The 17871-nt window shown below is 40.5% G+C and overlaps 1 protein-coding gene across 1 annotated transcript in view; it reads left to right on the forward strand.

The window, feature by feature from the left end:
* The window catches only part of LOC126091381 (mediator of RNA polymerase II transcription subunit 4), a 73347-nt gene that overhangs the window by 41420 nt on the left and 14056 nt on the right, over positions 1-17871 (forward strand). The window contains exon 4 of the mRNA XM_049907056.1: positions 12707-12826. Within this exon, the coding sequence (XP_049763013.1) occupies positions 12707-12826 (120 nt within the window). The remainder of the gene's footprint in view (positions 1-12706; positions 12827-17871) is intronic.

Raw genomic sequence — 17871 nt, forward strand, 5'->3', positions numbered from 1 at the left:
AACTTTTCGGAGCTTGTAGCAATGTTCATTTGGCAGTTTGCTATCACTTCATTAGTTGAGAGTAGCAAACCTATAGAGTACATCTGTATAGATAGGTGTGGGTTTTGTCAGACATGTGCAATAGAATAGACATCACTCGTGATGAAGCAGCTTGTGCATTTGTAATTTCACAGAATAAACATAAACAATCATATCAGTAGAATAAAGAAACAGTTGCATCACACATGTAGAAGTATTAGTAGTAGTAGTGGTAGTGGTGGTGGTAGTTGTAACAATAATAATAATTGACTGCAGGTCATAAGCTAGAGTCTTGTGTTTGTGCACACAGTCAAATGGGTCTGCAGTTGCTATCCAGTCTGTACACTACTGGTACTGCTGTTGTGCAACATGAATCCATGAAACATTATTGACATCTCCATCAAACTGTTGCACAGTGACTGTTGTGTACGCACAGCAACAAAGTAACAAAAGTAACTGAAGATTAGAGAAAGTGTGCAGCATTCCTTCTGGACAGAATTGGTCAATGGAATGTGTCGAACGTCACTGAAGAAGAAACATTAGATATCGACGAGCACACGCCCAGTGGAGTGGAATTGTTCATCTGTGACCAAGTGAATAGACTAGAACGAACGATTGCAGAATGAAATTTTCACTGTGCAGTGGGGTGTGCACTGATATGATTAATCTGCCAGGAAGTTTCTTAGAGTCAACGTCTTCGATTTCGTTGCCAGGAAGGTCCTCGAGCAATGGAAATGATGAAATATCACAGAACGAGAAAAGGCTAGTGTTTCATTTAAGAAACAGGAAATTGAAATGCTCAGATATTGGCTTAACATCAAAAAGCAGCCAGAGCCAACCCAAACATTTGCACGTCATACAATGTGTGCAATGAAAAACAGATTTCGCATTAGATGTCCTTCATGGTGTATGTTGTATGAATGGAAAAGGCAGTGGGAAAGTGACGAATTAACGTCTGTGAAGAAAAAGTACAAACAGATTGCAATGCATGTGATGGAGACCGTCAAACACCATCACCATGTGTTCACGGTGTAGACATCAAATCGTGGGTAGAAACAAAAGCAAGACAGTTAAATTTCCCAAGATTTGATGCCAGTGACAGTTGGGTCTTCTGCCAGAAGCATAAAAACAACTTTTTAAGCTGATAAGTCAAATCTTTTGTTACAGTGAAAATGTACCACAACGGAAACAACATCCAGAAAACAGTAGGGGACTGGCGACAAGCAATTCCCGCACTCATGATGGCCTACACAAGGACAAATATCTACAGCATCGATGAAATGGATTCAACAAGGAGATGATTGTAGTGCACACTCTTGCAGCTAGAGGTTCTAAAAATATTGTAGGGATTGTACGGTCCGTTCATGCGACAACACATATGTACACAGTTATTCCATTGCTTTGACAGACAGGCAAACTTGCTTTAAAGCTGTTTGTTGTCCTTCAAGAGCCTAGTTCTTCGAGTGCTCACACACTTCAGTCCATGTTCCTAGCACCAAATTTAATTCTCCACTCTCACTCATCTGACAAAATGACCAAAGAACTGTTCAGGACATTTCTACAAGAAGTGGTAGTGGAACAAATCAGTGGAGAGAAACCTGCTAATACTGGATCCTTACAGCCCCGACAAATACACTAGTGTTCTGCGTGACCTGCCCATTCAAAATAACCTACCAGAACACAAAATCACAATTCCCGTTATTCCATTATACACAACCTACATTTGTCAATTGCTTGATCTTCATTTCATCAGTGTGTACAGGCATACAATTCGTAAAATGTCCAATGCTGCTGGAGATTCTTTGGAAGAGATTGGTCTGCAACAACAGACTAATCATCTTAAGCTTCATCCCCTCCCATACAATCAGTTGTGTTCTCCACATTTCTATAATTCTCATAGTCACAAGTGGATAATGGCTAAACCCATTGACGAATCCTACCCCTTGAAACTTCAACAAAGTGCTGTTTCAGACACAAACTTTCATTCTGCAATCTACAGGATGAATGTGCAAATGTGGGATTCATCAAATGTGCTTGGTGTACGAAAGTAATTTGCTTCACTCACTTCTTCATTTACAACCATCATTGCAAAGCCTCTGTTCCTGAATGAATGACACTGTGTGTGTGTGTGTGTGTGTGTGTGTGTGTGTGTGTGTGTGTGTTTGGATTGGGAGTGGGGGGGTGGGGGCATCATGTTTGCATTGATTTTTGAACATTATGTACGTTTTTCCTGCTCTTATTATTTTGTTTATTATAACTGCTAATATTTTTATTATGTATGTTATTATTATTATTATTATTATTATTATTACTATTACTTCTGCACATGTGATGCAGTTGCTTCTTTATTATTCTGTTGTGACTGTATGTTCTGTGAAACTACAAATGTGCTCTATAGGTTTTCTACTTTCAAAGAAATGAAGCGAAAGCACTTTGCCAGGAGAACATTGCTATATGCTCCAAATAGTCCTTTTACGTGGTATAAACATGTTGTCTCATATAACACTTTCACGCGTAACACGGCAAAACAAATTGTCATCATTGGGATTTGAACCCAGGACCCTTGGTACGATGATCTAATGCTCAACCGACTTCCATACAGAAGCTATAAACATTAGTTTGAAACTTCCTGGCAGATTAAAACTGTGTGCCCGACCGAGACTCGAACTCGGGACCTTTGCCTTTCGCGGGCAAGTGCTCTACCAACAGTTGGTAGAGCACTTGCCCACGAAAGGCAAAGGTCCCGAGTTCGAGTCTCGGTCAGGCACACAGTTTTAATCTGCGAGGAAGTTTCATATCAGCGCACACTCCACTGCAGAGTGAAAATCTCATTCTGGAAATATTAGTTTCTCACAGATATGCTTTTCCTACGCTCGTTAGTTCTGGCGTTACTTTTAATTAACATTTATACCCATTCTGCAGGATAACAGCACCTAGTACGAACTAAATCAGAGTTTTGGCTGATACTTTGTCGACATACAACATTTGGTACCAGTCTGCATGTCGGACATGTGGAGGTTTGGCTATGAGCCAGAATATTGATGGAAAGAAACATCCAGTAGCATATGCTTCACAAAAGCTGAACAAAGTGGAAGGTAACTATTCCACTATGGAAAAGGAAAAGCTAGCAGTTGTATATGGGATCACATATATTTGTTGTTATTTATATGGCTGAAAGTTCAAGGTTGTGACAGTCACACATAATTAAAATGATTGTGCTGGAAGACCATTCAAGTAGATTGAGTCAATAATCAAATAACTGAAGACCAGGGACTCTCATGGATAGGATGGAGTGCCTAGCAGAATATTAAAGTACTGTGCATGTTAGCCCTGTATTTAGCCACATTTGTAATTTTTCCCTTAGGAATGGACAGTCTACTTTCCTGAACGATTTAAAGTACTCGGTAGTAAAGTTGCTTTATAAAAAGCGAGAAAAGGATAATGTAGACAATTTTAGACCTATTTCTATGCCTTCATTGTTTGCTAAAGTTATTGAAAAGGCTGTGTGTGTGTGTGTGTGTGTGTAAGGATAATTGATCATTTTATATCACACGATTTGCTATCAAATCTACAGTTCAGCTTTAGAAGTCATTTAACAACTGAAAATGCTATATTCTCTTTTCTCTGTGAGGTACTGGATGGGTTAAACAAAATGTTTCGAATGCTAGGCATATTTTTTGATTTAACTAAGGCATTTGTTTGTGCTGATCACAAAATATTGCTCCAGAAGTTGGACCAGTATGGAATATGGGGAGTACTCACAATTGGTTCACCTCTTACTTTAGCAACAGACAGCAAAAGGTCATTATTCACAATATTGAGAACTGCTGTGATGTGGGGTCTGAGTAGGGTACAGTCAAGTGGGGGGGTGCCCCAGGGATCAATGTTGGAGCCACTCGTGTTTCTTATTTATATAGATGATATGTCCTCTAGTATTGCGGGTAACTCTAAAATATTTCTGTCTGCTGACAACACTAGCTTGGTAGTAAAGTATGTTGTGTGCAACATTGGCCCGGTTTCAAATAGTGCAGTTCATGACCTAAATTCATGGCTTGTAGAAAATAAATTAACGCTAAATCACAGTAAGACTCAGTTTTTACAGTTTCTAACATGCTATTCAACAAAACATGACATTTTAATATCACAGAATGGGCATATGATTAGTGAAACTGAACATTTCAAATTTCTAGGTGTTCAGATAGATAGTAAACTGTTACGGAAAGTGCACATTCAGGATCTTGCTCAAAGACTTAATTTACTATTTGAACGGTATCTGAAGTACGTGATCGTTCGACACGAAAATTAGTCTACTTTGCTTATTTTCATTCGCTTATGTCGTATGGTATTACATTAGGGGTAACTCTTCCCATTCTAAAAGGATGTTTTTGGCTCAGAAATGGATGGTTCGGGCAGTAAGTGGCGTAAGTTCACGAACCTCTTGTCGAGAGTGGTTCACAAGTCTGGGCATTTTGACATTAGCCTCCCAGTGTATATATATAAATTCCTTACTGTTATTTCTTGTTAACAGTATTAGCTTATTCCCAAGAAAAAGCAGCTTTCACTCAGTTAAAACTCAGCAGAAATCTAACCTACATTTGGATCGGACTTCCTTACTTCTTGTGCAGAAAGGTGTGCAGTATTACTGCTGCATCCATTTTCCATAAGCTACCACTCAAATTCAAAAATGTTAGCAGTAATCCATGTGCTTTCAAATTTCAAAGAGTTTCCTCGTGGGTCACTCCTATTCTGTCAAAGAGTTCCTTGAAAAGTTAAGCTGATTCTTGTTGTATTGTTGATTGTGTTTACATAGACTAATGATTGACTTTTTTCGGGTTCATAAACATTTTATTTTTATCTGTTATTATTTTTATGTTGTAATTTCATGTACTGACAAGTTCCATGACCTTTGAGATTTGCTCGTCAGTTTGGTCATACGGAACTTGACATGTAAATAAAGAAATAACAACATGGGCACTCAAACTCTGTGAGTTTTATTATGAGGTGATTCATGAACTGGGTAGGAAACACACAAAAACAGATATATTGAGTAGAGAGGCTGCAGTATTGAATGCACTAGGGAAAAGTATAATGGAGTGGCAGAAAGTGCAGGTGTCTGACAAAGACTGTCAGGCATTCAGGTCACAACCACAGTAAGAGGTGCATGAGGACTTCCTTTGCAGAACGACGAAATGTGGACCATGCTTAGTGGTTCTGGCATTGGTAAACAATGAGGTATTGCAACATGCACATGACCATATGTTAAAAATATCATGAAGGATGCAGAATGATGGACAGATGAGTCACGGAAAGGTTCTGTTGGAAAACAAGAAAATGTGATGTTGAGCCGTATGTAAAGGACAGTGTACCTTGTGCCCAAAGAGCTGATCTTAGTCATCAAACAATTCTTTTGCAAAGACTACTAGAGGCATTGGAACCCTTTCAGATTGTTGTACTTGATATCTCGGGACCATTCAGTAGAACGCCTGCCGCGAAAAAATGTATAACAATTATAGATCAGTTTTCAAGGTTCCTGACAATGGTGGTGATTCTTGATCAGCAGACTAGTACAGTAGTGTATGCTCTAGTTAGCTGGATACCTAAATTTGATGTGCTTGATACCTCAATTACAAATCACAGTACGAATTTTATATCTGACGTGATGAAACAGTTATGTTTTGTACTTCGTATCCAGAAGTTACAAACAAGCCCATTCCATTGACAAACCAGTGGTAGAATGGAGTGAATGCATAGAACCATCTCTAAAATGTTGAGTTATTATGACAAATTGCCTTTTGGCTCCTGTCTCAGATTCTTTTTCTGACATTCCACCAGCACGAGTGGCTGGCATTGTCAGAGCTTCACCCTCCATTGCTGGTGGCAGACTGGAGATGAGCTCATGGCTGCAGACTGTATATACTAGGCACACCAACATCCAAGGGCATTCCCATTGTCTTTACTCCTGTGTTTCTCCCCTTGTTGCCTGCGACAGTCTCTCGCCACAGCATGGCAATCCAGGATCCATTCACCTTGAGGCCTACTTTAGTGTGACCCTTTCACCCCATTACAGCGATCAATCGCACTTTCTTCTTCCAGCCATCCATGCTGGCAAAATGTCAGAAAAATCATTAAACAAACATCAGCTGAAATTTACAAGACAGAAGCCAAGAGGCAGTTTGTCAACTAGTGGCCACGAAAGCATTGACAATTTTGTATTGTGCCTGTGCTGGGAGGAGATTCACAGATTGTACCGACACCTTGATCAATGATGAAAGAAGAAGAGGCACACATGTCCTCTCTCATGATGCCGGTATGAAGGCACCACACCCATGTTAGCCTCTAGGTGAATGTATCCTGTATTCCCATGCTACAGGGAGTGACCATTGCAGGTTTCAATGGGAGAACCACTGCGGTAATGACGATAGAGAACCCTTGGACAATGGTGTACATGGTGCATATAATCTGCAGCCATGAGCTCGAGTGCAGTCTGCCACACCAGTGGAGCGTGATGCACATAAAGTACCACACACATTGAGACTGTGCGACAGATAATAACATTTGGGTTTCATTATGTTATTCCTAAGTGCTATTTAATGCATTTGTCTGTTCCTGTTCAAGTGTATGTGATTTTATATTTACATTACTTACCATAGGTCATTACATTTTTGGGTACAGGTTATCTCACAGTTGCTTTATTTTGTATACACATTTCTGAAGGAGGTAGGGTGTGATAAAAATTTCTTTCCTCAAGTGGCGGAAAAGAACTTGGCATTATTTTAACACATAGCAACTATAGAAGTGAGTAAAGACAGAGCGAGATTGTACGCATCGGTCCAACTACCAGTGGTAGGAATGAACACGAGATACCAGTGTCATATGGTTTACCCTTATCCTGTAAGATGGGGCCGATGAGTAACTGGGTACCGGTGATGACTCAAGAAGTATTAATAATTTCTGAAAATTGAAATGCTCATACTCTTATGTCACTAGGGGACCTACAAGAGTGTCAAAGGGGAAACATCATTGTTTGTCCAGTCAGAAGAGTGCAGACTGTTGTGCAGATATGCAACAACTGTTCCTCGAGCAAGCAGAAGCAACGAATTGCCAGAAGGAAATATTCACACCACAATCTCATTTTCAGAAGTTAGGTTCACATTGGATCTACTCAGTTTTTGCACAAGACACCATGATCATGAAGTGCTATGAGAATGGGAAACCTAAGGACATGGTAAAGTTCAAGTTAGGTGACAACAGTATTTTGCTGAACAGTACTACATGTGAGATAGCAGGGATGAACTCCCATCTCCCAGCCACACTCATTGGTATCACGGTGCACAAACTAATCCACTTGTATTTACCAGAGAAACCAGTGGAAGTACTGCCAGCACAAAATCTGGCTTATCTTAACAACATCCTAAATCCTAACCTCATACACTCTTCAGATAAACTAGTTGCATCTCAGCAAGGGAAAATTTCCGTTGTTCAAATGTTTCAAGACATTCTGCAGTACGAGGAGAACCAACATCTAAATGTTGTAACCATATGCATTTAGACCACCAGTCTTGCCATGTTTCTGATACCAGTTTGCTTACTTTACTTTTGTCTCAGGCATACAAGTGTCTGTCTCAGGCGTAGAAGTATCCATTTTCTGGACCTACCAACACATCAAACACCTATCAACACATCAAACACCTATTGATTGACCGACTTACATAAACCAGAAAGCATTTTTTGGAAGTTTTTGGAAAAGGGGAGTGTCCCAGAATAAATTCGGTGTGTGTGCCTAAATGCTGTGAAATTTTACCTAGCAAGTTCAGAGCCAAGAAGGGTAGCTTGAAGCGGGGGTGCCAGTCGGAATGTCAACATGGCGTACCGCCATTGTACGAGGGTCAGTCAAAAAGTAATGCCTCCTTTTTTTTTTTCTACGTTTAATTGTCAGGAAATTTAAATGCAATTACATAGGTTGAAAACCACAACATTGAGGATCATTTTGTCATTTTTCAATGTAATCTCCGCCCATCTCTACAGTTTTGGTCCATCTTTGAACAAGGGCATGTATCCCAGCACGGTAAAAATCACAGCTCTGCTTCCTAAGCCATTGACACACGGATGTTTTGACGGCCTCCTCATCTTCAAAATGAATCCCACGATGAGCTTCTTTTAGTGGCCCGAACAGATGGAAGTCTGATGGTGCCAGGTCAGGGCTGTATGGGGGATGAGGCAAAACTTCCCATCCAATTTTGACAATCTCGTCAGAGGTGTGACGACTGGTGTGTGGTCTTGCATTGTCATGCAAAAGAAGAACATCTGCCATTGATTTTGTTGGGTGAACTCGCTGAAGACGTGCTTTAAGTTTGTTGAGGGTTGTGACGTATTGAACAGAATTTATTGTGCATCCCTGCTCCAAAAAATCAACCAGAATCACACCCTCTGTATCCCAGAAAACTGTTGCCATAACTTTCCCTGCCGATCGCACAGTTTTGAATTTTTTCTTCCTCGGCGAGCTTGTGTGACGCCACTCCATTGACTGCCTCTTTGATTCGGGTTCAAAAAAATGCACCCATGTTTCGTCCCCGGTCACAATTTTTTTCAGAAACTCATCTCCCTCCAAACGGAAGCGCTGCAAGTGTTGGGAGGCTATTGTTTTCCTTGCCTCTTTATTCTGATCGGTTAACATTCTTGGAACCCACCGTGCACAAACTTTTGAGTACCCCAATTGTTTAATAATCGTGATCACACTGCCTTTACTAAGAGAAATAATGCGACACACTTCATCTGCAGTCACCCGACGGTCACCACGAATGATGTCATCAACTTGCTGAATGTTGTGTGGAGTCACTGCACTCACCGGCCTGCCGCTCCGCTTTTCGTCAGTCAACGGTGTTTGCCCTTCAGCTTCCTTACAACGACGAACCCATCGTCTAACAGTGCTGACATCCACTGTCACAACACCATACACCTTCTTCAGTCTTTCATGAATGCGTATGGGCGTTTCACCTTCTGCATTCAAGAATTCAATCACACAACGCTGTCTCAAACAAACATCGATGTCGGCCATCTTACAAACTTCTGCTGTGCTGCCACCTGTTGACACAGAAAGTTACTACTGCAGTGGATTGCAGAAGAAGGTTTGAGGAATGGCGCCAAATTCAAATTTTTCACTTAACTTAATTTCTTTAAGTAGAAAAAAAATGGGAGGCATTACTTTTTGACCGACCCTCGTAGCATAAGGCAAGGCACTAGGTAAGTACTGCCATGCAACCTCCAAGCAAGAGAAGCAAAGAGCAAACACCTCAGTACACCATAACAGGCCGTATGAAGCAACATTCTGTACCTCCAAGCATCAGAGCACCACTGCAGTAGTCAAAAGTTGCAAAAAGACCCAAGCTCGGTGACCAAGTATAATTAGTGAACCACCACAGTGAGGCAGGGAGCGCTGATGAGACCAGTAAACAAGGGCAAATTTGCTCATACCCTAGAGCCACCACACCCAAGGTGCAGGCTCAGCTCTTTAAATAATGGGTCTTTTAGAGCTCAAGGACACATTCAGTTGTGCCATCATTCTGTCCATCTCGTCAGAAACAGAGAGAATGCCAATCTATTGAATATCAGTGAAACCACAACTTCCCACTGCAGGGGCTAGAATAGACCCGAGGTATTCCTGCCTGTTGTAAGAGGTGACTAAAAGGAGTCTCCTATGTTTTGGACTAAAAAGTTCTGGTCCCCTTTGAGGGTTCGACCTCCACCTTTCCAAATTCTAAAGAAGTGCAGGACTTCTGGATAAGGATGCCTTTGTGGTGCATCATGTATACATCCTTGGCTGACACCTTCTGCACATATTATTGTAATGGAAATCTAATTGCACCTGTAATCTAGCCTTTTAGGCAAGGACGTCTTGGAGAGCGCATCCTTTACACCCATGATAATAATGAATCTTTTTGTAACCTATGTCCAACATGGTAGCCAGTCGGTTAGGGGAGGGAACATCATGTGCCCTTTTGGTTGTAGCCCTCCGACAACACAGAGATTACACTGCTGATGCCTGTGCTACAAATTCCCCACGTATGCCAAGGAGTAGAGGCCCGTCTTCTTGGGGCATCAGGACTCTCAGCAACGGCCATCACGCCTGGTGGCCTGTGCTGTGGATGGATGGCACCCGTGACAAGAGCCCTGATTGGAGTAGGTGGTATCAGGGTGGATGACATGCTATGATGCGGATGAAGTTGTCTGACGCTGGTGATCGAAAGGCCCCAGCTGTCTCTTAATTGAGAAAAAGGCCAGTAGAATAATGACAAATAAGATTGTATACCGATCCCTTCCCTGGCTACCCCGTGGGAGGAACGAAAGCTAAAGATCACGGACAGGTGTATTCTCCTCATTACTTAGTTTGTGCCAGGTCTGATGAGGAATCCTTTTTAATGACATAGCCACTGTTTGTATATATAAAAACAAAGATGATGTAACTTACAAACGAAAGCATTGGTATGTTGATAGAGACACTAACAAACACACACACAAAATTCAAGCTTTCGCAACCCACGGTTGCTTCATTAGGAAAGAGGGAAGGAGAAGGAAAGACGAAAGGATGTGGGTTTTAAGGTAGAGGGTAAGGAGTCATTCCAATCCCGGGAGTGGAAAGACTTACCTTAGGGGGAAACGCAGATGGATATGTGTGTGTGTGTGTGCGAGTGTATACCTGTCCCTTTTTTCCCCCTAAGGTAAGTCATTCCACTCCCGGGATTGGAATGACTCCTTACCCTCTCCCTTAAAACCCACATCCTTTCATTTTCCCTCTCCTTCCCTCTTTCCTAATGAAGCAACCGTGGGTTGCGAAAGCATGAATTTTGTGTGTGTGTTTGTGTTTGTTAGTGTCTCTATCAACATACCAACGCTTTCGTTTGCTAAGTTACATCATCTTTGTTTTTAGATATATTTTTCCCACGTGGAATGTTTCCATATATATATATGACTTACCATGTCTGTGTATGTGTGGATGGATATGTGTGTGTATGCGAGTGTATACCTGTCCTTTTTATCCCCCTAAGGTAAGTCTTTCCGCTCCCGGGATTGGAATGACTCCTTACCCTCTCCCTTAAAACCCACATCCTTTCGTCTTTCCTCTCCTTCCCTCTTTCCTGATGAAGCAACCGTTGGTCGCGTAAGCTTGAATTTTGTGTGTATGTTTGTGTGTCTATCAAGCTTCCAGCGCTTTCGTTTGGTAAGTCACATCATCTTTGTTTATTATATATATATATATATATATATATAAAAACAAAGATGATGTGACTTACCGAACGAAAGTGCTGGCAGGTCGATAGACACACAAACATACACACAAAATTGAAGCTTTCGCATCCAATGGTTGCTTCGTCAGGAAAGAGGGAAGGAGAGGGAAAGACGAAAGGATGTGGGTTTTAAGGGAGAGGGTAAGGAGTCATTCCAATCCCGGGAGCGGAAAGACTTACCTTAAGGGGAAAAAAGGACAGGTATACACTCGCGCACACACACACATACACACATATACATCCGCACATACACAGACACAAGCAGACATTTGTAAAGGCATTTGAAAAAATCTGCTTGTGTCTGTGTATGTGCGGATGGATATGTGTGTGTGTGCGAGTGTATACCTGTCCTCGTTTCCCCCTAAGGTACTATCATGTTCGATGGATGGCTCTGGTGCTCCCACTGCATCTGCAGCAGCAGTTTGAGTGGCAGTTGGCACCACTGTAACACAATGAACTGTTACAAATAGGTTACTTCAAAGACGCCTCCAAGCCAGATGTCATGTAGAATGCATTCTACTGACCCCAAACAACTGCTGTTTGCGATTTCAATGGTGTCAAGTAAGAGCTCATTGGCAGGGTGGGGTCCCGTGTGTGCTCTGATGGCCATGTATTGGTTAGGAGGAGGCCAGTTAGGGGCCTGCATCCAACCAGTCTGTGTGCTAGACACACTGGACCTACACTTGGTGTTAGGGTCTAGGGTACAATTTCGTATGACAGCAGGAGCACTCTCATGGTTATCCCAAGCACGATGACTGCAATATTGTATGTAAGTCTGGTGATTTGACCCTGGTGTGCTGTCATTCAGGAATTGCTTTCCAGGGGTTTTTCCTACAGGTTAACACACGCACATGTACTGCTGTTGTAACACAACATGCTCTGCACAGTGTTGACAGGTTGCCTTGGCCTTCTCAATCACCAGATCTTCTCCAGTCAAGCACATACGGAACATCATTGGATGACAAAGAGCGTTAACCGTCTCTGTATTGATCAGCTGTGACAGGCATGGAACTCCATCCCACAAACTGACATCCAGCACCTGTACAACACAACAAATGCTTGCATTCAACATTTTGGCAGTTACACCAGTTATTAATGTACCTGTGTTTCACATTTGCAATGGCTTATCATGCACACACATTAACCTTAGATCTTGCAATCTTAATTACTTAATTATGTTACCTAGACAAATGTATTATCAAAATTTTGTTACTGTGCATTAATTGCCTTCTGTTGATGCATCAGTGTTATGGGTCTACTAGTTTATTCTTCCCAGCATTTGGTTCTTACTCCCATTTTGTGTGTACCATAATATTACTTTCTTAGTTAAGGATGAAAATAATTGTTTCAATGTTAATATAAATCCTAATGATTTTATAACGTTACATTTTTATTGGAAAAAAAAGATATAGAAATGCGTCTTGGTTTCCTTGGAAGACTGAGTGATCTACCCATGAATGGTCATCTTATGCAACAACAAGGAAGTCTCTCTGATCTCCACAGGGGAACACATGCAGCTGGTGTCGGTAAGTGCTTTCTATAATGCAGGGTGATTCAAAAAGAATACCACAACTTTAAAAATGTGTATTTAATGAAAGAAACATAATATAACCTTCTGTTATACATCATTACAAAGAGTATTTAAAAAGGTTTTTTTTTACTCAAAAACAAGTTCAGAGATGTTCAATATGGCCCCCTCCAGACACTCGAGCAATATCAACCCGATACTCCAACTCGTTCCACACTCTCTGTAGCATATCAGGCGTAACAGTTTGGATAGCTGCTGTTATTTCTCGTTTCAAATCATGAATGGTAGCTGGGAGAGGTGGCCGAAACACCATATCCTTAACATACCCCCATAAGAAAAAATCGCAGGGGGTAAGATCAGGGCTTCTTGGAGGCCAGTGATGAAGTGCTCTGTCACGGACTGCCTGGCGGCCGATCCATCGCCTTTGCACAAACACCCATTCTCTGTAAACTGTTTATACCAACGTTTAATACACCACCTATCAGGAGGTTTAACACCATACTTCGTTCGAAATGCACGCTGAACAACTGTCGTTGATTAACTTCTGCCGTACTCAATAACACAAAAAGCTTTCTATTGAGCGGTCGCCATCTTAGCATCAACTGACGCTGACGCCTAGTCAACAGCGCCTCAAGCGAACAAATGTACTACTAAATGAAACTTTATAGCTCCCTTAATTCGCCGACAGATAGTGCTTAGCTCTGCCTTTTGTCGTTGCAGAGTTTTAAATTCCTAAAGTTGTGGTATTCTTTTTGAATCACCCTGTATACATGCTTATCCTAAGCTTAGCGCAATAAGTAATGTATGTAATTATAGCAGTTAAAGTTAGTTATTTAATTTATCCTCTAAATTTCTCAAGATAAAAATAGAAATAAGAATAAATAAAGCTACATAGTAAATTACTGATTAAATACTTAGTAAAATCAGTATTAGAAAGTCAGGAATTAGGCAATTTTGTCCTCTTTCCTTTAAGAGGTTATCATCATTGGACTGGTTCTAGTATTATTTTCTTTTTTTTTTTGTTGGTAAGGCAGTGAAAAAATCTTGTTTCTGTCATTACTCAAATAATGAATGTGTTACTAATTAACAGTGTCACTGCAGTATTATAATCTTTCATTGAATCATTTCATTATATTACACTTAGGTAAAATGTGCATCCTTGACCTTTTTCCACATACCAGAGACCCTTCCTTGCAGCATCCTTGGAATACTACTTGTGTAATTTATACCACACTCTTCCCCATTTTGCTAAAAATTTTCCTGCTTCAGCAATGATTATGTATATGTAGCACACACTAGTGGAAATGTTCCTTACCTCATGTCCTTGTAGAATTTTGTTATGAAAACAAGGAACTTCACAGGTTCTAGAAAGATGAGTTGTGAGGTCATGCAAAGTAGAGTGCCCAAAATTTTGAAGTAAATAAAAATATTTTTCTGTAATACCTCTGAAGGACATTTTTAATATTGGTATCCAATGATTTGTATATTGGATGTATTCTACTTTAGATGTCGAAAATCGTTGTCGAAAGACATTGTGTCATTTAAAAAGAAAGGATGTTGTTTGCTTAGCTGCAAACTTGAGTCTCTTTTCATCAGAAAATTTCACATTTTAAAATTAAATTACACTTGATATAGGCAAGCAAGATTTACTTTCCTGTTGTCAGATCAGTAACTTGTGGATTTTAAAGATTCTCTAACTTGTCGTTCCTTAACCAAGAGAGGAATCAGGAAAAAGAAATGGTACTATATAGATGTAGATTTAGTTAAACAACATTTTTGAGACAAGTAGCAGGGAAGGAGTCTAAAGTAGAAGATATTAAAACTGTAGACTATAAGTAATAATGCTACATACTGCACTGGAGATGAAATAAATCAAGTAATATACGTTCTGGTGTGTAGTATCCGAATCTACGTTTCAAAATGTTCTAGCTTGTAAGATTTTTGAGTTTTCGGGGGTTCTTGTTTTTTATTGTTTATTTTCTGTATTTAGCTGTTTACTGTACTTCCGCTTAGGGCCTAAACAACATGTTTATTAAGAAGGCATATAAATGATATATTTGGCTGTACTGTTGGTGATCAGCATAATCACTTTGCACCTCATATTGCCTACCTAACCTGTTCCACCACTTCAACCAAATCATTGGGGGGACAAGGTGCCACCAAGCCATGCCATTCAGCTTTCCAGTGGTGTGGTGTGAGCCTAAAGATCATTTTTGAAGCTGTTACTTCCACCTCACAGATATTGCAGGGCATTCTAGCAAAATTAGACATAAAATAAAGGATGTAAATGTATCTCAGTGGATTTGCCGGTGGTGCGAAATGAAAGGCTATCTTTTCCTATCTGTAAATTGCAAGCTACAGGTGGTTTACAGGGTGGATTCACAAAATATTGCTGGTGTTGTTTTTTGTTTTCTTTTTTTCTTTTTGTGCCTATGGGGACAGCCATAACTTGACTGCTTTACAGTCAGGGAACGGCCTTTAAGAAGATGTTAAGTATCTGGAAAGGAAAATGTGAAAATCAGTCCATCATTTTGCCTCCTATTCATCTTTAAGTTAGACCTTATGAAGAACTTTGGAAAAGATGTGGGTAAAGGAGGCCAGGTCTTTGGTCATTTGAAAGTATAGTTTTCAAAATTGAGTGAAGCAAAGCTGAAAGAAGGTATATTTGTTGGACCACAGGTAATAAAATTGATGAAAGATACAACTTTTGATACCAAATTCACAAATATCAAATTATCTGCTTAGCAATTTTTCAAAGGGCAATTATGAAGGTCATTTTGGACAACAGAAGCACTGAAAACTATGTTTCCATTGTAAATTATCTGTTAGGCAGCTACAAGAACATGGGGTGTAGAATTCTGCTTAAAATTCACTTTTAACATTCTCACTTGAATTCTTTCCAAAACGTTTTGGAGCTGCAAGCAGTAAGTGGTTTGAGAACTTTCACCAAGATGTCTGTACAATAGAACAACGCTATAAAAGTGGTACCCTCTGATGATGAGTCTTGTGAGGGACAGTAGCGAAATGATAGACAAAAGTATCATCATCACATTTTTTTAAATACTAAAGGAGATTAAAGTTGAAAATGTGTTATGAATTAATTTAGATCTTCTATTGGTGTCCTGTCCATAAATACAGATAAAATAGCATTGAGTTCTGAGTACTTGTTTCTTGTTTGTTTTAATTCTGTAAATATTCGCAAGTACTGTCTTTGATTCCGCTATGTACTTGAGAAATGTGACGATACAGAAAAAATGATTATACCATTGAATCCAGCACACCAAAATTAGCTGAATCCACCCATTTACAAACCAGATGCAGATAAAAGGTTTAAATTTGTTGACTAATGTAACCTGCCATAATTGGTAAGGGCAAAAATGAGGACTGAACTTAGCAGAATCTGCAGGTCAGATGTAATTGAATGATAGAGAACACAAGACAAGAGAAATGGGAATTACAGAGGAAGGAAAAAGAGTAAAGCAGAAAAGGTAACACTGAAAAGAATTGAAAGGATGTATGTTGAAGTAAAATCGGAAGAAATAACAACTAGGGTATATAGGGTTGGGAAGATGCCAAACAGGAAATGTAGTTGGTCTCTGTTGAGCTTGGAAGTTCTGGTGTTGGGAAGGGGATTAAAAAAAAAAAATACAAGCCAAGCATTTCGAGGCACCTGTGCCTTCAAACATTGCCTTAAGTGAGCGCCCAGAGGGGCAGGAGGCAACAAAATAAAACTCATGGATTGAAAGGATATATGACATTATTTCAGTGATTGCAAAATCAAGTGAAATTTACAAATAATTTGGCCGTTTGAGGCCACTTACTAGTGTGACATTGCACCCCTCTGGTCCAGATGCATGCTAGCTGAGGGAAGTTGGCTCACAACTGTTGTAACTGATCCTTGTTATCCTGGCCACTGGCACTGGGATGGAGTTGATGTCCTAGTTGGTCCCATACATACTCCATCAGGCAGAGATCTGGAGATCTTACTGGCCACAGGAATATCTCAACATCACAAAAACAGTTCATATGGGCACATGTCATGGGGAACGAGCATTTTCATGTTGAAAAAGGGCACCAGTATACTTGAGAGGTAACACATGATGTCCGTGATGTGCCATCAGTCACAACCATGCTTTACCTGAAGTCATATCCGATTGTTCCCCACACCATGATGCCAGGAGTTGCACTGCTGTGCCTCCCCAAAATATTAGAAAGATGGGACCTCTCCCAGGTCACTGGCATTTGTCTTGCATTGTTCATGGCAGCATACGCATGGGACAATAATTCCCTCATCCAGCTGCCACACACTGACTAATGGTGTGGGTTGAGACAGAAAGTTGAAGGGAATCCAATATTTGTTCTTGGATGACAGGTGGAAATGTGAAGGGGTTAAGATTTATTTGGTGCACCATAGGGTGAACCACCTTTGCTGTGATAAGGCATGGTTGACTGAAACCTTGACAGCGAATATGCCTGCCGTAATGCAGTCTGGTCACTGTCACATCCAAATTCCCCATAAATCTGGATATTGCATGATTCAGTCAGTCAGCCAAATGGAGACCCACAATGTGGCTCCTTTCAAGATGATAACACTATCCCACCTGAGAGTACATGGCATCTCCATGTCCTTCACAGTGACTACACTGCTGGCACCCCTTATAACCCCTATAGGACCTGGAAACAACAGTAAAAATACCTGACTATTTCTTCTGGGTGCTTTCTTTTTTCTTTTCTCTCTCTCTCTCTCTCTCTCTCTCTCTCTCTCTCTCTTTTTAAAAAAAAGGCTGTGTACATACTCTTCATGTTAATTGGTGGACCACAAGATTTGTCTTGCTCGTTACCCTGCCAAGATACCTTGTGCATCAAGTCTTAGCCATCGCCACCTTTTTCTTGCGTCTAATTACTTTTGCTGTCCAGACATGGTTTTTTTAAAAATGAGAATAGATTACTATGTGTTGCGTACTGTGCATTTGATAATTACCTGGCATTAGGATAATTAATTAAGCAGATGCCTCAGTCAATGTTTGCTGTTAGTAAGTCACA

The sequence above is a fragment of the Schistocerca cancellata genome, chromosome 1 (genome assembly GCF_023864275.1).
Source record: "Schistocerca cancellata isolate TAMUIC-IGC-003103 chromosome 1, iqSchCanc2.1, whole genome shotgun sequence".
Taxonomy (NCBI): Eukaryota; Metazoa; Arthropoda; class Insecta; order Orthoptera; family Acrididae; genus Schistocerca; species Schistocerca cancellata.